The 25,242-nt window shown below is 41.3% G+C and overlaps 1 protein-coding gene and 1 pseudogene across 1 annotated transcript in view; one reads left to right on the plus strand and one right to left on the minus strand.

Annotated features, from left to right (window-relative positions):
* The window catches only part of LOC139570951 (tetraspanin-14-like), a 17,471-nt gene extending 13,370 nt beyond the window's left edge, over positions 1-4,101 (plus strand). Inside the window, exons 8-9 of the mRNA XM_071393309.1 lie at positions 1,680-1,793; positions 1,880-4,101. Of these exons, the coding sequence (XP_071249410.1) occupies positions 1,680-1,793; positions 1,880-1,945 (180 nt within the window). The 3' untranslated portion in view covers positions 1,946-4,101. The remainder of the gene's footprint in view (positions 1-1,679; positions 1,794-1,879) is intronic.
* Positions 4,102-12,041: 7,940 nt separating this feature from the next.
* On the minus strand, positions 12,042-24,973 carry LOC139569827 (SH2 domain-containing protein 4B-like; annotated as a pseudogene).
* Between the last annotated feature and the right edge of the window lie 269 nt (positions 24,974-25,242).

The following is a 25,242-nucleotide window of genomic DNA, read 5'->3' on the forward strand; positions in this document are numbered from 1 at the left end:
GTGACTCAACCCACTCAAGTGACGCACCCCTCCTAGGGACGGCATGAAAGAGCACCAGTAAGCCAGTGTAGCGTGGTTCATTCTGCGTTGTGTATTTTTTTATTAGGACGCTGCCACAACTGATGGTCTGCTCGTTGAAATCTTTTTATTTGCCCTGCACACGAAGAGACAACACACACGTTACCCTTGGTGCAGTCACAGCTCTCCGGCACCTTGCTAGCCGAGGGTCAGGCAAAAGAGCGCCAAAAGGAATTAACAGGTGCTGCGTGCACACACTCGCTGCACAACAGCATATACAAGTAAAACTATACAGAACATAATTCTGACAAAATAAAAGACATACCTGCACACGAAGAGACAACACACACGTTACCCTTGGTGCAGTCACAGCTCTCCGGCACCTGCGTGAGCACATGGACACTCACTCAACCACTGTCACAAGTACTCAGAAGTTACAACAGATACCCCAGTCAGTGAGCTCTGTGAAACTTGTTAACATAAATTCCTACACTGTCCACACTATAACAAACGTATGGTTGCAAAACAGTACATTGTATAACCTTATGACGGTTTTATATTAAACAGTTTTGGAGCCAAGGACAACATACCTTGCTAGCCGAGGGTCAGGCAAAAGAGAACGATAAAGTGGTATGGGAATACAGATAACCCGCGATGGGCCAAACCAAAATATACCAAACTTTTACAATCACTTGTATGTACAATATTGGTATGAAAAAGTGTTTGTACACCAAATAAAAACATTAGCTATGCAGCTGTAATTAAATAAAAAAATACACAGAATTATTATTATTATTATCAAATTATTAACATCCCCTCTTGACCTGGCCTATTTGAATTGGTCCTTGTGTGCAATTTGGTGCGTAATCTAGGGGAACAACATCACACTGCTACACCAGTGACTCAGCCCCTGTAATAGGGTTAGGGGCAGAGAATCCCAGTGGAGAGAGGGGAACCGGCCAGGCAGAGACAGCAAGGGCGGTTCGTTGCTCCAGAGCCTTTCCGTTCACCTTCACACTCCTGGGGCAGACTACACTCAATCATATGACCCACTGAAGAGATGAGTCTTCAGTAAAGACTTAAAGGTTGAGACCGAGTCTGCGTCTCTCACATGGGTAGGCAGACCATTCCATAAAAATTGAGATCTATAGGAGAAAGCCCTGCCTCCAGCTGTTTGCTTAGAAATTCTAGGGACAATTAGGAGGCCTGCGTCTTGTGACCGTAGCGTACGTGTAGGTATGTACGGCAGGACCAACTCGGAAAGATAGGTAGGAGCAAGCCCATGTAACGCTTTGTAGGTTAACAGTAAAACCTTGAAATCAGCCCTTGCCTTAACAGGAAGCCAGTGTAGGGAGGCTAGCACTGGAGTAATATGATTAAATATTTTGGTTCTAGTCAGGATTCTAGCAGCCGTATTTAGCACTAACTGAAGTTTATTTAGTGCTTTATCCGGGTAGCTGGAAAGTAGAGCATTGCAGTAGTCTAACCTAGAAGTAACAAAAGCATGGATTAATTTTTCTGTATCATTTTTGGACAGAGAATTTCTGATTTTTGCAATGTTACGTAGATGGAAAAATGCTGTCCTTGAAACAGTCTTGATATCAAAGGTATATACAAAGGTATGGGAGAGCATTCCATATAGCTCTCATTTCCTGTTGCAGGGGGACTGGATCAACTATATTTACATCAAGGGCTGCATCCCAGCCTTAGAGGAATGGCTTCCACGGAATCTCTACATAGTAGCTGGAGTATTCATCATTATATCTCTGCTTCAGGTAAATATATTGAAATGAGTACATTTTTATATGCTGATGGGATTCATATCTATTAGCTAATGCTGTGAATTCTTCCCCCTTTTCAGATGATGGGCATCTTCTTGGCTCGGACACTGATTGTCGACATTGAGAAGGTCAAGTTTAACTACTAGTGAGGGGTGTGGTGGAATGCATAGGCCTACAGGGTACTGTACTGAGAGAGAAACTATCCACCATCCATTCCGCCCTCTCTTTGATCTCCCTCTCTGAGCCCCGGCAAGGGATGAGAGAAGAGGACAAAAATACTTCTTCCATACCTATGGCTCGTTATCTTTGGACTGTTCTGTCAGTCTCTGGAGACTGATACCTCTGCAGAGCCTGCACAGTGGACATGAAGCTGCCTTATTCAACTAGACTCGTATGTGCCTTCTCTCACAGGATTGCAGTCAGACTTCAACGAACCACTTAAAAATAGCCTCTGGGTTTCCCTTTAAATATGTTTCTGAATTAGATACATTCATGTATTGTTTGCCTCAGACACTCTGAACATCTCTCCTGGGAACAGTGTCTTAACCAATCCACCCAGGTAGAATCCTGGGTGAATTCATCATACCTCAACAATGATCAAAAACAACAATGAAGTCATCGCAACAAAATTGTTGAATATCAGACTGTGTGAGCAGTAAGAGTTGTCTACCACATCAGTGAAAATGTAATTGCCTCAATATGAGACTTTGCCCTAGAGCTCTTTCTGAATCAACACGATCTCAGCACCGCATTGTGTGACGGCTAATATCATCCTCCAGCCGGCTCTCTGTTGAACCGTCTGGTTTCACAGCGCCTCAGAACTTGACTCGACTGGAAGTCTATGGCAGGAGCGGACGAAACAACCATTTGTTTTAATTGGCTAATCTATCACCATCTAGCATAACCCTTAGAAACTCCCCCTACATTGAGAACTTTAAAGCTCGAGCAGCACAGGTGATTTAAACAAGTACTTTCAGATTTTCTGAACTCACACTTCGAGAAATATTTTTTCAGATATAAACTTTAAATCCTGAACTCTGAATCAATTGAGCTCCTCAAAAATAATATGGCAATGTGATAGAACATTTATATTGATTGGCTATTTTTGCCATATTTCAGTCTCATCTAATACAGCTGTATCAGGCTTGCTGTCTCCCACCTCGATTTTATCCACACCCCTTTCAAATCCCACTTTGTTGCTCAGTGTTACCAGGCTCTATGCAACAGCAATTTGACCCTGGGGACTAGGTTAGGACAAGCTTTCAACTGGAACCACCATTGTACCTTAGCTCTCAGCTAAACATTGGGGAAATTCTGCTGGCTCTTAACCATTTAATCAGTCTGCAGCTGTTCAAACCCACATGTGCACTGCTGAACCTCTGACTGGTTGTCAGTCAAGCCATGTCTTTTCTATAAGTCATGTCTCATAACTTGTCATACCAACTTGTCAGTCCACAACGTGCATCAAATGCTTCTGAGCAGAAGTTGAGTATTGATCATTGAGATACATACTACTTTCCTTAAGGGAAAGTGAATTGTGGATGCAATGCGTATGTAGATAGTTGACATGTTTTATTTTGATCAGTGTTAGATGACCTGTCAGTGAAGTATTAGTTAGTTAGCCCTCAGAGTAGCGGAGTTTGATTATTTTGCTGTTGTGTTGATGGGGCTGCCCGATTGAACTTTATGGAGAAGATATACAATTACAACTGTACTTGATGCCCAACCCACCAGCGTCTCTCCTCAGTCCAGACCATATACCTCAACAAGGCCCCCAGCAATCATCCAAGTGACCACGCCTAACATTATTCAAAGCGTTCTGAATGCATATCTGGCATGAGGTTTTTGCCTCATGCCAGTTAACTGCCAGTCCCTCCATACATTGAGCTTGCTTTACTTCCATCCTGTCCAAAGATACTCTGCTCGTTCCCCCTACTCTGCTGTCCTCGTACTAGAAAGGGGAGCTTTACAGAGGCATCTATGGAGGGTTATGGAATGTTGATTGAGGATATATTTCATGGGATTTTATATCTCATGAATGCTAGAGTTGAGCTATATAAGTTACAAGATAAAAGAAGCAAATGAAAGCAATGGAGTTGACGGTCATTCAGGCCTTCAACTGCACATCTGCTGGTGAATGTCTGTCATGTAGTTTGACAAAAAAAAAGTGTGTTACTGATTGTTTCCATCTAATCATATGAGTGTTTTTAACAAAGGGATGTTCTGTAATGACATTTTGTAAATGTGAATTTTCTTAATTCTGGATAGGTTTTTATAAACAATAAAGTATGTTTGTCCATTTTGTTAAACTTCCCAGTGTTATTAATCATCACAGATAACAATATAATTTAGTCACATTATCTTCACCAGGCATACACTTACAAGATGGTCGTTGGATATTCTGAAAAGTGCAAAGGCTACTACTTGCTTTTGTGCCTTGGTTGAAGGATTTGACATACTCTAAACAGTACTGATTTAGCTGTGTTTTAGAGCCCTCTTGTGTTCATTGTGGGAAGTTAATAGAAACCCTGAACAGCATTCATGGCTGACTTTTTAAATTTTAAATTTTTTAAATAACTAGGAATAGGTCTATTGCCACATTGAGACAGTCTTGCAACTTTGATGGGGTTGGGTGCCACAAAGAATCTGATCTCATCACGAGGGGCCGAAGTGGCTTGCGGGTCTGCATACACACATGCTGTCAGTGCTGGCCCTGAAGAGAAATGTTTGCAGTTTTTAATATGAGTGACTAACAAAATCAATGGGGGGGAAGCCTGGTCGATAGCTGGCTAGACTAACTTACCAATTCGATTTTTTTGTTGTTGACATCGGCTAATTGAGTGACTGACAACGAGATCAAAGCTGCTGATGAGTAAGTTAATACGTTTTTAAAAATAATTTTACCAACACATCTATTTCTGTGACTACCTGGATCTACCATTTGGTATTGAAATCAAACCATAGGATTTGAATGTAAAGTATTTTTGATAAACGACATAAAATGGTGACTGTAAAGGGGTCCTGTCCTCATGCTTCCCAGCTGAAACAGTTTAGAGTTTGTGCATATGTTAAGTTGTGAAGTTTTGGACTTCGGCGAGAGTTCGGATGTTCGGGCCAATTTTTTTCTTGAGGCTATACCCCTTCGTCAGTGATTGGTCAACAGTAAGGATTATTCAATAAAGTCTTTGCTGTCATTCAACGAAGACGACTCTTTTTCAAGCATTTTTTTTAAATAAAAAAAATACTGCACAAAACAGTAAAATTGCGCCTCTAAGATCATTTCATTAAAGACGTCAAAATGAATGACAGATTTCTTGAGTTATCTTACATTCATTCTGAATATTTTGAGGAAGTGGCTATGGCGTCTCAAAATGGACAAACAATATGATTGGCGCTTTTTTTTCTTGTTTTTCAAGCGAATGTCTTTTATTAACCTTTCTGAACCACCCATCCTGGTATCAGGATAATTGTCATCAGCAACGCTGAATAGCATAGCGCCACAGTCAAATAATATTACTAAAAAATATTCATATTCATGAAATCACAAGTGCAATATTGCAAAACACAGTTTAGCCTTTTGTTAATCCACCTGTCGTCTCAGATTTTGAAATTATGCTTTTCAGCGAAAGCAATACAAGCGTTTGTGTAAGTTTATCGATCGCTCGACAAAACTCTAAGTACACGTAGCATCAGGTAACTTGGTCACGAAAATCAGAAAAGCAATCAAATTAATCGTTTACCTTTGATGATCTTCGGATGTTTTCACTCACGAGACTCCCAGTTCGACAACATATGTTCCTTTTGTTCCATAAAGATTATTTTTATATCCAAATTCCTCCGTTCGTTATCCTCAGAAATCCACAGGAAAGAGCGGTCACGATAACGCAGACGAAAATTCCAGATAATATCCATAATGTCCACAGAAACATGTCAAACGTTTTTTTATAATCAATCCTCAGGTTGTTTTTCAAATATCTATTCGATAATATATAAACTGGGAGTGTTGGTTTTTCAATAGGACCGGGAGAAACAATGGCCACCTTTCTCTGTTGCGCAAAACTCACTCTGAGAGCCCCCACCTATCCACTTACGCAATGTGATCGTTCTCGCTCATTGTTCAAAATAAAAGCCTGAAACTATGTCTAAAGGCTGTTGACACCTTAGGGAAGCCATAGAAAAAGGAATCTGGTTGATATCCCTTTAAATGGGTGATAGGGATGCATAAGAACAGAGAGGTTTCAAAAAAAGAGGCACTTCCTGATTGGATTTTCCTCAGGTTTTCACTTGCAATATCAGTTCTGTTAAACTCACAGACAATATTTTGACAGTTTTGAAAACTTTAGAGTGTTTTCTATCCTAATCTGACAATTATATGCATATTCTAGTTTCGGGGGCTGAGAAATAGGCAGTTTCAAATGGGTACGTTTTTTAGCCAAAAACGAAAATACTGCCTCCTATACTTAAGAAGTTTTAAGGGAGAATGGTAGCACACTCATTCGGTTCGGCTAGGCGCTAACCGAATTTAAGCATGCTGAGGTCTTTAGAAGCGCTCATTATTTCAAACAGGCTACATCTATTAACTGCCCCCTAGACTATATTGATGCACCCACGCACCAATCTAAGTAAAACAATAAAAACATATTCCATCAAAATCTGTCAGTTTAAAATAGAGATATGTTATTTTGCATCCACTGCATTCGCCCATGCCGGCTATATGCGGTGGAAGGTAGACGAGCTACAGCGGTGTTTGTTAGACCATGAGACATCCTGAGAATTGGTCTTCTCAGGAAAAAGTCTGTAGCGTCCGAATGGTCCAATGTGACTTGTCTGAAATCGGTAAACGCTGATGTGCCAACTCTGTCTGTAGCGTCTGAACCGTTTGGGCTAAAAACTAATATGACCCCACTGTGAAAACGGGATACTCTCACGAACACAATGTTGTCCTTTTCTCCTGTCACTGAACTCGTCTGAAGGTAACCCATACAAATTAATGGAAGTATAAAGGTAGTTTTGTGCCAACAAAAATAAGGGGTTAAATATGTGCCCCCCCCCCCCCCAAAAGACATTATCCTGAAATGTATTTTTTGACATTTATGAATGTGTCATTCAATGTGTTTCTATTGGCTATAGTAGTAAATGCCAAATTCTGTATTTTATCAAATACATGTTTATAAAATATATATTTTTAATACCTAAAGGGGTCCTAAAATTCCAAATCAAATAGCCAAATGTATGACAATTTTAGCTACACATTGGGAGTTGTTGAAATTGTATTTTTTTCCTGCGATTGTATTTTGAAATCTGCAAAAGGCAAACTGACAGCCGCAATCAACCATAGAAAAAGATTCCATAGATGGCAGTTCCCATTCAAGTCAGGACTGGCATCCATTGCTAGTGTACCCATGAGTTTAAGGGCTTGTAAGTAAGCATTTCACTGGAAGGTCTACACCTGTTGTATTCGGCTAATGTTACAAATAAAAGTTGATTTGATTTTGTTTAACAGTCAAATTGCCAGGGTAAAAGGTTAAAACACCCTTCTATGGATTATATGGTTATGGCTTAAACACAACAAGCTGTAGCCTATATTTGGCGCACATGCTGCCCAAACTGCATCCTTCCCGACTGTAGGCATACCCCTTAAATTTTTCCACATTTTGTTACGTTACAGCCTTATTCTATAATGGGTTAAATAAATACAAATCCTGAGAAATCTACACACCCATAATGATGAAGGGAAAACAGTTTTTTAGAAATGTTAGCACGTGTATTAAAAATAAAAAACCGAAATACCTTATTTACATCAGTATTCAGGACCTTTGCTATGAGACTAAAAATTTATCTCAGGTGCGTCCTGTTTCCATTGCTTATCCTTGAGATGTTTCTACAACTTTATTTGAGTCCCCCTGTGGTAAATTCAATTGATTGGACATGATTTGGAAAGGCACACACCTGTCTATAAGGTCCCACAGTTGACAGTGCACGTGAAAGAAAAATCCAAGCCACGAGGTCAAAGGAATTGTCCATAGAGCTCCGAGACAGGATTGTATCGAGGCACAGATCTGGGCAAGGGGACCAAAACATTTCTGCAGCATTGAAGATCCCCAAGAACACAGTGGGCTCCATCATTCTTAAATGAAAAAGTTTGGAACCACCAAGTCTCTTCCTAGAGCTGGCCACCCAGCCAAACTGAGCAATCGGTGGAGAAGGTCAGGGAGTTGGGTTCCTCTGTGGAGATGGGAGAACCTTCCAGAAGGACAACCGTCTCTACAGCACTCCACCAATCAGGCCTTTATAGTAGAGTGGCCAGATGGAAGCCACTCCTCAGTAAAAAGCACATAACAGCCTGCTTGGAGTTTGCCAAAAGGCACCTAAAGACTCTCACAAACAAGATTCTCTGGTCTGATGAAACCAAGATTGAACTCTTTGGCCTGAATGCCAAGCGTCACATCTGGAGGAAACCTGGCACCATCCCTATGGTGAAGCATGGTGGCGGCAGCATCATGCTGTGGGGATGTTTTTCAGCGGCAGGGACTGGGAGACTAGTCAGGATTGAGGCAAAGATGAACAGAGCAAAGTACAGAGAGATCCTTTATTAAAACCTGCTCCAGAGCACTCAGGACCTCAGACTGGGATGAAGGTTTACCTTCCAACAGGACAACGACCGTAAGCACACAGCCAAGTTAACGCAGGAGTGGCTTCGAGACAAGTCTCTGAATGTCCTTGAGCGGCCCAGCCAGAGCCCGGACTTGAACCCGATCAAACATCTCTGAAGAGACCTGAAAATAACTGTGAGCGACGCTCTCCATCCAACCTGACAGAGCTTGAGAGGATCTGCAGAGAAGAATGGGAGAAACTCCCCAAAAACAGGTGTGCCAAGTTTGTAGCGTCATACCCAAGAAGACTCGAGGCTATAATCGCTGCCAAAGGTGCTTCAACAAAGTACTGAGTAAAGGGTCTGACTACTTACGTAAATGTGATATTTTAGCAAAAAAACATTGATAGGAACTTCTGTGGTTGGATAAAACATGTGAATAGTATAAACAATGTCATTTACATGTAGGAAATAAAAATAAATTCCTCTTGGGCCCCCTACGAGCTTGAGTCCCTGTGAGCTTGGGCCCAGCCCCTGACTCACACATTTGACCAGTCAAATTTATTTATTAGCAGTTTTTTGTATTAATCAGTTACCCATTCAAGTTACCCAATGTTGGCCCCCTACTTCCACTCCTCCCGCAAACTGACGATTAGCAGAGCGGCAGCAGCAGGTTGTCTACTGTACAATCATTGAGAGTGGACTCCTGGGTGTTCCTGTGGTTAGCGGTTACAGTGGATTTTCTTTTTATATATACTATATACAGTATATAATATATACTGTATACATAATACATAAAGTATATATTTCCTAAATATAATTTTTTTGCTGCCTCTTGGACCCCTCATGGGCCTGGGCCCAGGGGCTTCCAGCCCCAGTAATCCCCTGCATTAATCCGGCCCTGCATGTGAGCCAGGAAGGACAGTCAAAACCATTGAGAGCAGAGACTGGCAGTAACTCTTATGGTGGAAAATTACAAGATTATGTTTTAATACTGTTTATGCATCGAATAAGGTTTCTCATTACTCTCTCATCTGTGTCTGTGGGACTGAGTTGGGCCTCTGGTGCTTGGCACTGGCAATTGATTTATGATGGCTTGGTGATAACCTACAGCCTGCACTCCATTGAATGATTAGTGTCTGTGAAATGCTGGCCTGTCTGCCAGGGACAGGTGAACCCTCTCTCCAGTTTCTCTCCCACATGCAGATGAACACTGGACTTCAGAAATTGTGACAACCCAGTGTCCCATGTTGTATTAGTATCTGTGTGTTAAGGAGTGCGAAACTGAGAAGATATCCCTGTATAAACATACAGTAAATTACCTAGAAACAGAAACGTGACGCAATGTAAATCTTGCTGTCTGTTGCTTGATATCACAATGTACCTTTGTATAATTTTACACATCTGTTGTTTGTCATGAACATTCAGGAGGATGTACTTTGCTATAAAGAGCTGTAACACAAATCTGCTCGTTGGGCTCTCAGCGAACACCTGGCCGTTGACCAGCTCCATTATTGCAATAATTAATAATAAAGTTTGATTGTTTTGAAAGAAATCTAAAAGTCTCTCTCCTTTGAATCAGAAATATTCCACGATAATTTGGCGACGAGGATAATGGGTGACTAACTCCATTTTGTTGCTGATAGATCCCGGGGAAACCCTGGAGGGAGTTTTGGCGGATGGATACGTCATTTCGAACAAATAGATTAAGGTGGGAGACTGATTTCTTTCAATAATTAAACTAGAAAGGTCACAGAATGAATAGTACTAATTGAACATTAATTGAATATTGTTAGTGTTGAGTGGGTAGTTTAGTCGAAAATGTTTAGTGGGCAAGAAAAACTTTCACATAGCTAATGATATATTTATTTCTTGAAAGAAATGTTACCCTTATAAAATCCTAGATTGTGAGGTTGGAAAAGATAATTGGTCTCTTGTTTTTACCAAGGTAGGAAGTGGGCAGTTAGGTGAAAATGGTGTTCATTGTCTTTAAATAATTCCTAAAAGACATGGAGTAGGTTTGGAAAAGAGAAATAGGTATCTTATTATGAACCCGAGGAATAAGGAGAATAGGTGTCTTATGCAGTTACATGGTATAACCTAGTGAGTAGTAGATGAAAGTTTTAGAACAACTCATTCAAGGGTTTTTCTTTATTTTTAATATTTTACATTGTAGAATAATAGTGAAGACATCAAAGTGTTAAACAAATCTAAATATATTTAATATTTGAGATTCTTCAAAGTAGCCACCCTTTGCCTTGATGACAGCTTTGCACACTCTTGGCATTCCCTCAACCAGCTTCACCTGGAATGCTTTTCCAACTGTCTTGAAGGAGTACCCACATATGCTAAGCACTTGTTGGCTGCTTTTCCTTCACTCTGCGGTCGATTCATACCAAACCATCTCAATTTGGTTGAGGTTGGGGGATTGTGGAGGCCAGGTCATCTGATGCAGCACTCCATCGCGCTACGTCTTGGTCAGATATTCCTTACACAGCCTGGAGGTGTGGGTCATTGTCCTGTTGAAAACAAATGATAGCCGCACTGAGCCAAAACCAGATGGGATGGTGTATTGCTGCATAATGCGGTAGTAGCCATGCTGGTTAAGTGCCTTGAATTCTAAATAAATCACAGACAGTGTCAACAGCAAAGCACCCCCACGCCATTACACATCCTCCTCCATGCTTTACGGTGGGAAATACACATGCAGAGATAATCTGTTCACCCACACCGTGTCTCATAAATACACGGCGGTTGGAACCAAAAATCTCACAAAAATCTCGCAGAGGTAACTGTAGTAAATAGTAAAAATAATGAAACCCTGGAATGAGTTGGTGTGTCAACTTTTGTTTGTGTGTGCGTGTGTGCGTGCGTATTTGGATAGTTGTCAGACCCCTTGACTTTTTCCACATTTTGTTGCGTTACAACCTTATTCTAAAATGGATTAAATAAATCAAGTTTTTGGAACTGTAGTGTGAATGTGATATGAGAGTTATGGGAAATAACTTTTAATCTGAAGATTGGACAATAAGATATAGAATGTGTATAAGAAGCTGATTTACATTTTATAATATAGTTTTGATATATAACGTTATCTTGGGGTTCCATCCACCACTGCCCATCATATTCCCAGACTACTAGTAATATCGCTGGATGTTATTTTAGAAGGTAACGGTAAATATATAGGCTTTTCTGGAAGGCTAGGGAGTCATTGAAGACTACCGGGGTCTTTGGGTTCCCCTGGGAGTATGGTTGGACAGCTGAAACTTTGTAGCTGTTTATTTTATTTTTTTTCACCTTTATTTAACCAGGTAAGCTAGTTGAGAACAAGTTCTCATTTACAACTGCGACCTGGCCAAGATAAAGCAAAGCAGTTCGACACATACAACAACACAGAGTTGCACATGGAATAAACAATAATACAGTAGAAAAAGTCTATATACAGTGTGTGCAAATGAGGTAAGATAAGGGAGGTAAGGCAATAAATAGGCCATGGTGGCGAAGTAATTACAATATACCAATTAAATACTGGAGTGATTGATGTACAGAATATGAATGTGCAAGTAGAGATACTGGTGTGCAAAGGAGCAAGATAAATAAATAAATACAGTAAGGGGATGAGGTAGTTGGATGGGCTATTTACAGATGGGCTATGTACAGGTGCAGTGATCTGTGAGCTGCTCTGACAGCTGGTGCTTAAAGCTAGTGAGGAGGATATGAATCTCCAGCTTCAGTGATTTTTGCAGTTCGTTCCAGTCATTGGCAGCAGAGAACTGGAAGGAAAGGTGACCAAAGGAGGAATTGGCTTTGGGAGTGACCAGTGAGATATACCTGCTGGAGTGTGTGCTACGGGTGGGTGCTGCTATGGTGACCAGTGAGCTGAGATAAGGCGGGGCTTTACCTAGCAAAGACTTGTAGATGACCTGGAGCCAGTGAGTTTGGTGACGAGTATGAAGCGAGAGCCAGCCAACGCGAGCGTACAGGTCACAGTGGTGGGTAGTATATGGGGCTTTGGTGACAAAACGGATGGCACTGTGATAGACTGCATCTGTCACGCCCTGTGTGATTTGGGTGGGCATTCTTTGTTCATTTTCTATGTTTTGTATTTCTTTGTTGTTTGGCCGGGTGTGGTTCTCAATCAGAGGCAGCTGTCTATCGTTGTCTCTGATTGAGAACCATACTTAGGCAGCTTTTTCCCACATGGTTTTTGTGGGTAGTTGTTTTCTGTTTTTGTGTCTTCACCAGACAGAACTGTTTCGTGTTGTTACATTTTGTTATTTTGTCTCAGTATTCAGTTTTTTTAAATAAATAATCATGAACACTTCCCACACTGCGCTTTGGTCCACACCTTCTTCATACGACGGCCGTTACAGAACTACCCACCACCAAAGGACCAAGCAGCGTGGAAGCGAGGACTGGACATGGGAGGACATCCTGGACGGCAAGGGATCCTACACATGGGAGGAGATCCTGTCTGGAAGGGATTGCCTCCCATGGGAACAGGTGGAGGCAGCCAGGAGAGCGGAGGCAGCAGGAAAAGGGAACCAGCGGTATGAGGGAACACGGCTGGCAAGGAAGCCCGAGAGGCAGCCCCCAATTTTTTTGGGGGGGTGGCACACAGGGAGTGTGGCAGAGTGTCCACATGCTTTTGTATATACAGTTGTCGTGACGTGAACTAAGCATTAATCTGATGACTTTTGTATCGAATCAACTAACTAGATTTATTTGTTACTCAATTAAATTAATCATGATAACAATTAACTCATTAGGATTTGGGGCACCACGGAAGAAGTTGTTTAACAAGTTACCATCTCCCAAATGAAACTCTAGATGATATATAAGATATGTATTGATAACAGTCATGTATTAATCATTACCTCATATCAGTCTCATAATTCTGAACGTTGCGTACTCCTCGCATCTGGACAAACCCCAGCTTTACTGATCATTCCGTACCACAATTTTTTTTTAAATGATTTATTTACTAACTAAATAATAACACAGGATACACACACAGGTTATAGGTTATTGATTAGAAACTTAATACGATGGAAACAGGTCCCTAGCGGACTAACGACAACATGACTGCATGTTTATCAAAAGAGGGAGGAGTAGAGAGGGGAAACGGGAGAAAGAGAGACAACACTTGTAACTATGCTCACAGTAATTCTAATACTTAGCCCCAGAACCGCCGACCATTTGGGGTAAGAAATAATGAATGTATTTACGTGTTTAAATGTCTTCCTTCGTCATTTATCTCTGTTGGACCAAGGCCTTTGTGAAAAGGGTTAAGTTGGGCCTTCTCCCGAGCTCTTATGTGTAAGGCTCTGATTCTCCACAAGAAGTCACAATGTCCTTCTTCTTAGTTGGCCGGGGCTTCAATGCCTTGTCTTGTAGTCTGATGCAGAACTAACAGGGTGGTGTTTACTTTCACTCATTCTGGACGAGTGGTCCTCTGAAGACAGCTAATCAGCTGTCGATGATCTCCAGTGGGGTAATGAGGGCAGTGTAGTCAACAATGGTTTGAAGAGAGTAACAGGATGGTCCTACTTAAATTCACTTTCTTAGATACGGTACTTAGAACAGATACTCAGCCGTAACATTGATTGTTAGAAAGGCTACTTTGTCGTCTTCACCTCGTGTTGATTTTCAGGGTTGTAAACAATGGAGACCTAAGCTGCAGCTTGAGTCTCAACTCATCCTTTATACACTCTGGTAAAAAGGGGGCGTTTCTGTCATGCTGACACACTCTCTGAGCTCCCTCGGGCCTGGCTACTTACTGGGGCAAAGTATCATCAAACCTATGATCTCATTAGAAAACTAAAATCACATTCCTCTCTTAACAAAAATACTCTCATTATCTTTGATATTTCCTACACAACGTAAAGGATGAAAACCTGATATATACAATGTGTATACTGTTCAAGTTACAATATTTTCATTATAAAAATGTTATACAATTTTTAATGACATCACAAAATTTTGTTTTCCATAGACCATCTCTCATCATTCCCCACATTCGGATGTTAGGAATATTGTTCCAGTGTTCACTTTTGGACTATAGAATTTTTGGGCAGCAAAACGTCTCTGTAACAAAGCTACATTCCAATCACCAATTCTAAAGGGTAAAAAAAGAGGTGTCACAACACCCCCCCCACATCAATCCCTCCTCCCCTCTACGGGTGAGAGGGGTCTGGTAGAAGTTGATCCATTGTAAACCTTATCTTTGGATCCTCAAAGGAGAGTCATGACACAGTATAGTGTACCTCATCCAACTGGTATGCTATTGTATGTAGACGTATGATACTATAGGTCCTATAATTTGTGTGATATTGTACGACTGCTATTCCATTCATAATGTAACCCAACATAACCTATTATAACATACTAAATGGAGTTTCACAGTTTTACATAGAGAATAATACTAATTGCCCTGAGACCACATAGATATTTTTGGCAAAGTATTAGAAAAAACTGCATCCCTCTCTCCGATGACCTTTTGTCTCTGTTTTTGATGAGGTTGATGTTCAGAGTGGTACTTTAATGTAACTTAATGGCTGTGTGGCTGTGGCTGACTACTGGCTGCTCTAAACAGACTGACTGCCTGGCTCACTGACTCATGCTGGATCTACATCCAGTAAACTGATACCTAAAGCTGGACAAATCGAGCTGCCTGCCACACAACAATCTCTCATGCTGCTTACTACAGCAGCACATCTCTACTAGCCAGGAAAATGCATTCTTCACAGTGTTGTGGAAACCTGAGCTTATGATTGAATGTGTGTCTGTGTGTGTTTTTGGGGTGCTGATGATGAGGGGGGGGGGGGGTGCTGATGATGTTAACAAAACTATTGGCTGTCTTAACTGCTGAATGATACTGGCTGTTGGAAAAGAGGAGCTCTGGTTACCCACTCGGGACCAGTGAGGCTATCACTTTGTCGCGTCTTTGACTATGCCAGACTGATTGCTATGACATGCTATTCTATAAAATAATTTATCCGCAATTAATATTACCTGATTGAACTAATCATGTAAATATTAATTAACTAGAGAGGGACACCACAAAATAATATTTATAGAGCTGTTATCTTTCGAATAAACTCTTAAAGATTTAGGAATATTTTACATGCATAACAGTCACATTAATCGTCATTTTATTCAGTCTCATGTGAAAGTTGTAAGTCCTTGATTATCTGCAAGAATCCTGGCTAACAAGTTGAATCAGCAATACAAAATTGGGTTTAATTATTTATTTACTAAATACCTAACTAATCACACAGAAACACACATACACAATTAAATCATCACTTGATCACAAATTACGTCATACAGAAAAACGTCCCTAGCGGGCGGAATAGCTATGACAGCTTGTTACACAAAGGGAATGGGCTGAGTCTTAGTGAAAGAGCGGGAGACTCGAACATAGGCGAGCTGTGCTATAGTAAATACAGTATACGATGCATTCTAAATTACCGCCCATTTGAAAAAGAAAATGCAATAAATATTTACTCTGAGCTGCGCTTCAGTAGGTTGGTGGTAGATGGAAGACCGTATCGCCAACCCGAGTCCTCTGTCCTTTGGAGAATGTCTCTGGTAGTCACAGGATACTTTGTAGTAACGTTGTGTGTGGAAGACGGGATACTCGGAATGTCCTTCCTAACCTGCGTTTGTAGCAGCTGTTGCTAACTCAACGGCTAGGAGATATCACTTCTGTAGTGAACACGAGTTCAAAGTTCATACCATTCACAATCAAAGTCCATGCTGATGTTGGCCTAGTTCTGTAGTTATTGTCTGAACCATTCTGACATCGGATCGTCATCCAAAATGTACCCGGAACAGGAAGTTATATTCTTGTCACTGGCTTTATATAGTGGAGGTAGAGGGGTGTGTCTGAAAAGTTTATAACCCATGCCTCTTCACAGGGGTGGGCCACTGGTTGAGCTGAGGAAAACTTATGAAAGCACAGATCTCTCATTTGGAAGCTAAATTTACATTTAATCTCTTCACAAATAATCTCATATTCAAACATTTCAATTAAACCACAATTCCATGTGAATCCGATACCTCTGACATTTATACTTTCCACAGTAGAGTTTATGTCATTCTATCATTGATGAGAATGTGTCAGAGGGCCACCGAACTGACATAATATACCTTAAGTACCACCGCATATGTTCAGTTGGTTGGATTATCAGAATATAGTTCATTTCCCCCAACTTCTGATGTTACCCAGAATCTCTATGTTAACCCATGGGTTTCCTTATGTCACATCAGTTATAGTGGGGAGAGAGAAAAAGGGGGAAAGAGGTATTTATGACTGTCGTAAACCTACCCCCAACCCAACGTCATGACAACTTGCATAGAAAAAGCTGTCAGTGCTACTGCAGCAATAGCCTTATATCCTGAACAGGAGGGCACTTGCGCCATTCATTCAAAAGATAGGTGGATCTCAGTGAATAATTGCACTGTTTGCATTATGATTAATTCCTTCTCATAGTAGCTTTAACCTATGGGAGGAGGATGTGCATTCATTCGATATACGTAGTTTGATTTCTTTGCAAATGCTCTCTTTCAACTGCAGTCTGGCCCAGGAACAAAGCCCTATCAGGATGACAACAGATTCCATATAGGGATGAGTGCAGAAAAACATGTTCAAATGACTCTACGTTAAAGCTGTAGTACTCCCTAAGACCTTTTTTTGTCTAATTGTGTTTAGCATCTTACCATAAATTTGCTTAAGTACAAAGTGAGAATCTTATCATTCAATAATAAATGGTGTCAGTTGGAGTATTTGACAGATGCTAGACACTTTTATCAATCCACCTCTGTTCCCTGTTGCCTCCGGTGTCTGGGTGTCTGTCTGCTTATATTTGTACACTACACAATGTTATACTGTATGTGTAATGTCAAAGAGACATGCGAATTCTTGCAAACCAAGATGCATCCTCCTTTTCAAATGAGCATATAACTAATGTCACTCATTCACACACAGTTCAAACATTCCGTTCTGTCAGCCTCCGCATATCATGTTTCCATGGTTACAGCAGTATTATTGAAGATAACGCAGGTCAGCCGTGTATGTGATTTGTTGCTACATCAGTTGTGATATGAAAAGATCACTGATGTACTGTATATCCAGCCACACACACTCCAGCCACACACACTAGCATGCACGAACAGACTCACTTTTTTTCAATGCTCCTTTCCTGAGGAATACTTTTGAGTTAGATAGTTTGCATGTGGTAATAGTAGTGAAGAGAAGTAGTTTGGTGCAAGAGGGGAAGCTAGGAGGGATCCATATTTGGTCGAGACAACATCCCAGTAATGGCCGTGGAACCAGGGGGCAATGGTGGTGCTGTTGCACTCATAGCCAGCCTGTTTGAGCATTTGCTCCTCTTTGAACCATAGCAGAACACATTCTCTGGAGCTGGGGCTCTCACCCAGGCGAGACAGGAGAAGATAGAGAAGTGAAGCATGCATAATCACATGATATTATAATAAGAAATAAATACATAATATATAAGATTGCCCAAAGCCTTTTAATGGTGCCGTGATAAAGGTGCATCATGCTTTAGATGAGTTCCAGGCACAAAAAAAGCCTTGCGGGTCTATCGGGTCTGCTTCTGTGTATCTCTCAATATACAGTGGGGAGAACAAGTATTTGATACACTGACAATTTTGCAGGTTTTCCTACTTACAAAGCATGTAGAGGTCTGTAATTTTTATCATAGGTACACTTCAACTGTGAGAGAAGGAATCTAAAACAAAAATCCAGAAAATCACATTGTACGATTTTTAATTAATTAATTTGCATTTTATTGCATGACATAAGTATTTGATACATCAGAAAAGCAGAACTTAATATTTGGTACAGAAACCTTTGTTTGCAATTACAGAGATCATACGTTTCCTGTAGTTCTTGACTAGGTTTGCACACACTGCAGCAGGGATTTTGGCCCACTCCTCCCTACAGATCTTCTCCAGATCCTTCAGGTTTCGGGGCTGTCGCTGGGCAATACGGACTTTCAGCTCCCTCCAAAGATTTTCTATTGGGTTCAGGTCTGGAGACTGGCTAGGCCACTCCAGGACCTTGAGATGCTTCTTACGGAGCCACTCCTTAGTTGCCATGGCTGTGTGCTTTGTGTCGTTGTCATGCTGGAAGACCCAGCCACGACCCATCTTCAATGCTCTTACTGAGGGAAGGAGGTTGTTGGCCAAGATCTCGCGATACATGGCCCCATCCATCCTCCCCTCAATACGGTGCAGTCGTCCTGTCCCCTTTGCAGAAAAGCATCCCCAAAGAATGATGTTTCCACCTCCATGCTTCACGGTTGGGATGGTGTTCTTGGGGTTGTACTCATACTTCTTCTTCCTCCAAACACGGCGAGTGGAGTTTAGACCAAAAAGCTCTATTTTTGTCTCATCAGACCACATGACCTTCTCCCATTCCTCCTCTGGATCATCCAGATGGTCATTGGCAAACTTCAGACGGGCCTGGACATGTACTGGCTTAAGCAGGGGGACCTTGCGTGCGCTGCAGGATTTTAATCCATGACGGCGTAGTGTGTTACTAATGGTTTTCTTTGAGACTGTGGTCCCAGCTCTCTTCAGGTCATTGACCAGGTCCTGCCGTGTAGTTCTGGGCTGATCCCTCACCTTCCTCATGATCATTGATGCCCCACGAGGTGAAATCTTGCATGGAGCCCCAGACCGAGGGTGATTGACCGTCATCTTGAACTTCTTCCATTTTCTAATAATTGCGCCAACAGTTGTTTCCTTCTCACCAAGCTGCTTGCCTATTGTCCTGTAGCCCATCCCAGCCTTGTGCAGGTCTACAATTTTATCCCTGATGTCCTTACACAGCTCTCTGGTCTTGGCTATTGTGGAGAGGTTGGAATCTGTTTGATTGAGTGTGTGGACAGGTGTCTTTTATACAGGTAACGAGTTCAAACAGGTGCAGTTAATACAGGTAATGAGTGGAGAACAGGAGGGCTTCTTAAAGAAAAACTAACAGGTCTGTGAGAGCCGGAATTCTTACTGGTTGGTAGGTGATCAAATACTTATGTCATGCAATAAAATGCAAATTAATTATTTAAAAATCATACAATGTGATTTTCTGGATTTTTGTTTTAGATTCCGTCTCTCACAGTTGAAGTGTACCTATGATAAAAATGACAGACCTCTACATGCTTTGTAAGTAGGAAAACCTGCAAAATCGGCAGTGTATCAAATACTTGTTCTCCCCACTGTATATCATATACTTTTTTTACTTCACCATTCTATGCATCTTATCTGTATATGGATTGGGTGCTGCATAGTAATTATGCTATATCTATCCATGTACATATTCATGAATAGTAGGCCAATTCTGTATCTGTCCTGTACATCATCGGCTGTGTAACAGTGAGGCTGTGTCTTCGGGCACTGTCCGCGGCGGTACAGCGGAGGAGCAACAGGCTGGAGGCTGGGGCAGTGGGTACGCTCTGTGCTGTGGGTGGTGGAGGAGGATGACTCTAGCACAGTGCTGTGTCTCCTGAGGGAGGCTGCTGTTTGTCCGTTCCCCACCACAGGGCCCTGCTGGAACAGCCAACTGAGCACCGCCACACGGCCCTTCTCTATTGCCCACAGGGACTGTCGGGTTGTACTCGACACGTGCCTACAACTTATGAAGGCTTTATAAGGAGTAGAAACATGGGTCATAATTCATCTGTAACCGTATTTCATGCTCTAAAATGATTCAGATTCTGGCATAACTGTGTGACATAACCATCTAATTTATTTGTTCACATGTTTTGATCCTTTATAGAGCATGAAATAAGGTTACAGATGATTTGTGAGCCGTTTATGTAGTGGTTATAAAACATATATGAATGCTTTATGAAGCCTTCATAAGATGTACTTCAAATAAAGTAGGACCGTGTTTTTTAAACACAACTGCATACTTCAAGGAGTAGGGCTTTCAAATAGTTGGTTTGATGGAAAGTTGTGATGTCATCAGCCTCCCCCTTGCTTGAGCAACAATAGAAGACCAATAGAGAACAAACAGGGAAAGGCCCAGCCCCCCCACTTGTGGTATGTCATGACTTATCTGAACCACCTATTGAGATGTGACTTTTGTTATGTAAATCAGGTGTTAAATGAGGTAAAAAGGAGACTGGATTCACCAATTGTGAATGTTATATATTATTTGTGCATCCATGAGTGATGTTCTATCGATTGCCGGGGGTCATTTAATGTTTTCAGATGTAGGAAAGTTTGAGGATTAACAACAAAAGTTTTGGAGTTGACATTTAGGGAGGGACAGAAATGAATAAAAGAGGTTCATGTAAAAATGAGGGATGGAGAAGGAGGTGATCAATGGAAAGGAAAATAGGTGTAGAGAGAAAAGGCAGGGAAGACTTGACTTACGTTGCGCCTCCCATTCCTTCTCATCCTTCTCACTCCTTCTTTGTTCCTGCTCTAGGGAGATATACAGCTCCCTTGCTCTCTTCTCTTCTACACGTTTTATCTCCTCCTCACCTTGATGTCTCTCCTCCTCCTCGCGTTTCTGTCAGAGGAGAAATATGTGAGGAATTCTGAACAAAAGACAGGTGGGCGTACACATTTGCATATCATTTTGTAACAAAACACAATAATAATTGTCCAGGACTGTCGGCAGTAAACACAGGACCTGTATGTCCCCGACGGTCATGATTGCTGCATCTTCTAATGTACCCTGGCCTGCTGAGAAATGTAGGCCTATTATAATATTTAGGTTTGCTCCCTTCCCCTTCCTTAGTCCAACTTGGCTACCTTCTAATTGACTTCATTAATGACCTCATCCTACAGTATGATATTCCAAACACAAGCATTCAGCTCATCATCTGTACTGAAGTGGAAATAATTTACTACCCGTGAAATAAATTGGCCTTGTAATTCATTGCATGGAGGTAATTACCATTTAGCTGTAGAGTGAAAACAGGCAGCTTTTGACCGGGACAATTGTTAGCTGTTATGTTTTATTGTAGCTAAAATGCTTTTTTCCCCTGCTGGAGACTGGTGAGTGACAGTTGTGACAGCAAGATAGTTGGTGTTGTTTGATGCTGTGGAAAGAACATACAGTATAGAACCTCAGTGAACATATTCAGAGTTTCAGACCACACAGGGTTCTTTTTTGCAAAGCAAGCATTCACCACATGTGCACAGCAATTGGGTTTCTCTATGTCAAAGGCTACTCTTCTGTGAATGTAACCAATAGGGAATGTAACCCATCATATTATTATTATTATTATTATTATAACTACTTTTTCTATGATAACACATTTTTTATTGGGTTGGGGGGGTAAATCAGTTTTAATATTGAATATAAATTGTGGGCTCTATCAATGTATTTGTCTGCATCATTTTCAATCCCCCATATATTTTTTTTCTCATTTAAAAAAACATATATTTTCCTTCTTTATTATTTTCCCCTAACACCCCTCCCCTAATTGGAGTAAACCAACAGACAACAACACTTAGGCTTTTACTCTCAGCTTTTACATATTATATACATTTTATGGACATTGTACACAGACACGGTATATTTTACGTTTGTTATCTTTTTTAGTTTTAATTTATTTTGCTTCCCTTTAACCCTCCCATCTATCTCTGAAAGCCATCCAGTTTTGAAAACCATCCAGTTTTCTACTTGCCATATATTTTTCAATTGTGCTGTGATGTTTCACGAAAGTTCTGAACCTTTGTATTGTCATAGCTTCTACAGATTGTAAATTAGATATGCAAATATTTACTAAGTATTATTATAATATTGATTGATTGACTATGGCTTTTCAAATCACCCAACAGTGCTATTTGCAGAGATAGCTTTAAGTAAATGTTGTGATCTTTAAGCCATACCTGCACCTGCGACCAAAAACAAGCTACAGTGCCTTCCAAAAGTATTCATACCCTTTGTCTTATTCCACACTTTGTTGTGTTACAGCCTGCATTCAAAATGGATTAAACAGATTTTTTCTCGCCCATCTACACACAATACCTCATAATGACAAAGTTAAAACATGTTTTAGAAAAGGTTGCTAATTTATTGAAAATTAAATACAAAAATATCACATTTGCATAAGTCTTTCTGGGTAAGTCTAAGAGACTTGCACACCTGGATTGTACAATATTTGCACATTGTTCTTAAAATAATTATTCAAGCTCTGTCAAGTTGGTTGTTGATCATTGCTAGACAGCCATTTAAGTCTTGACATAGATTTTCAAGCTGATTTAAGTCAAAACTGTAACTAGGCCACTGAGGAACATTCAACGTTGTCTTGGTAAGCAACTCCAGTGTATATTTGGCCTTGTGTTTTTGGTTATTATCCTGCTGAAAGGTGAATTTGTCTCCCAGTGTCTGTTGGAAAGCAGACTGAACCAGGTTTTACTCTAGGAATGTGCCTGTGCTTAGCTCTATTCCATTTATTTTTATCCCCAAAAAACACCATAAACCTTGCCAATGACAAGCACACCTATAACATGATGCAGGCACCTCCAACTCAGTGTTGTGTTGGATTTGCCCCAAACATAATGCTTTGTATTCAGGACATACAGTTAATTTCTTTGACATTTGTTTTGCAGTTTTACTTTAATGCCTTATTGCAAACAGGATGCATGTTTTTGAAAATTTGTATTCATTACAGGCTTCCTTATTTTCACTCTGTCATTTAGGTTAGCATTGTGGAGTAACCCCAGAGAGGTTTCCTTCCTCTCTGACAACTGATTAGGAAGGCTCCTGTATCTTTGTAGTGATTGGGTTTATTGATACACCACCCAAAGGAGTAATTAATAACTTCATCATGTCTGTTTTTAATTTATTTTTACCCATCTAGCAATAGGTACTCTTTACGAAGCATTGAAAAACTGTCACGACTTCTTCCGAAGTCGGTACCTCTCCTTGTTCGGGCGATGTTTGTTGGTCGACGTCACCGATCTTCTAGCCATCACTGATCCATTTCTCATTTTCCATTGGTTTTGTCTTGTCTTCCTTCACACCTGGTTCCAATCCCATCAATTACATGTTGTGTTTCTAACCCTCTGTTTCCCCTCATGTCCTTGTTGGAGATTGTTTGATTGTATTGATTGTACTACTAACAGTAGTGTGGCGTTGCACCGTGCAGCTTAAATACTTACATATTTAATGGGACTGATCTGGCAAGCAAGTCCAGCAAATAAATGTTTTGCCCTCAAGGTGGGCATCAACACAATCTCTGTAGAAGACATTGACCACTTGGATTGTATGGAGAAAGTAATCTGACTCACATTTCCAAATCACAACCAAAGATCCCCATCACTTTTCCCCTGCCCCACAGATCCCTCCCACAGAAACACACACTGCCTTTGCCCTACCTTGAGCTCCTCCTGGATGCGTTCCACTTCCTGCTTGGCAGCCTTCCTGTCCTCTGTTTCTTCCTTCCACTTCCCTGCCACAAAATGGGCCTTTTCCTTTGGCATAGCATCCCGGAACTTCTTCTCAATCTCAGCCTCTTTGATTTGTCTGAGCAGGAGGGTTGTTGAAATATACTGTCGTGAAGGGAAGGGGTAGGAAACCTACCCAAAGCCCAAATTGACATGGGTCTTTTTGCATCAAGGTGCATGCTGTTATGTATAAGACATGTTTGAGAGTTTGTGTCTAGTTATGGCTCTATAACACACAACAGATATCTCCTTATCTGCCCCTCTCATCCCTCTTACAATATAATCTCTCACTGGCACATTTTCCCTTCCTTCTATAACATTTATCACAATCGTTTACCTTTGGCATTCAAATCCCTGCACTGGGTTATGTGGGCATCCTTCCACCTCCCCAGTCACCAGAGCTCCTTGGCCTCCTGCTGAGCCTGCCGTCTGGCTTTCTCCCCCTATCAGCTCCTTGATGATGTCATCATAAGGCTCATCTCCAGGGGCGTCGCCCATCACCCACATCCCCATCACTGCCCTGCAGCTACTGGATACTTCTCCTGCTGCCTGAGCGGGTACAGTGAGGTAAGCATGTCAGCATCACCTTTGACTGTCTATGACAACAACAAAAAACACGGCAAACACAACCTCTCCAGTTTATTTTGGGAATATTGTATTTAACCATACTTACCAGTACCAATATCAAACATCCCTGTGAAATCATCATTTAGACACAGCTAAAATCATGTCTAAATCTACACTCCGCGATTTCAGTACAGTACACCCAGACTCACCCTACTTGGCCTGGTCCTGGTTCTGGTTCTCCCTCTCATCCCAGCGCCTTTCCTGCTCCTTATAGAACATGATCTGCTTCTGCTCCTCGTTGAGCTCTGCCAGCAAGTCCAGATCGATGTACACGTCCCTCAAAATCTGCTGCATCATCTTGTCAACACACAGCTTCCAAACACCCAAGATATCTCAGGGTAAACCTGAGGTTAGGATTTTGGGGCCATGAACCCCTTTTATCAGTTCACTACATGTTTGGGAGATGTAGTTCTCATCTTCCTCTCTCCTTCTATTTTGTCCCGTCACCTAATATCAGATGAGTGTCAGAGTGATCCAGAATTGCACATTGGTATCTGAGTGAGTCTGACAGTCAGCTCTTCAGTCTCCCCCTTCTGTCATTCACTCTGCCGATACTCCTGTGACTGTGTTCATACAGTCCTCAGAGACCCTGCTGGGCTGTAGAGTTCAGATCCTTGTTCCTCTTCTATCACCATCATACTGGATCCAGCACCGGAACAAACACAGGTGCCATCTTCCTTCCCTCTGCTCTATGTGCTTTGAAGTGAGGGGTTTTAACCAGATCTCTGGGGGGGGGGGGGGGGGGACACAGATCCCTTTACCTGATGTGTAACATGATAACAAGTC

This window comes from Salvelinus alpinus, chromosome 3 (assembly GCF_045679555.1).
Source record: "Salvelinus alpinus chromosome 3, SLU_Salpinus.1, whole genome shotgun sequence".
NCBI lineage: Eukaryota > Metazoa > Chordata > Actinopteri > Salmoniformes > Salmonidae > Salvelinus > Salvelinus alpinus.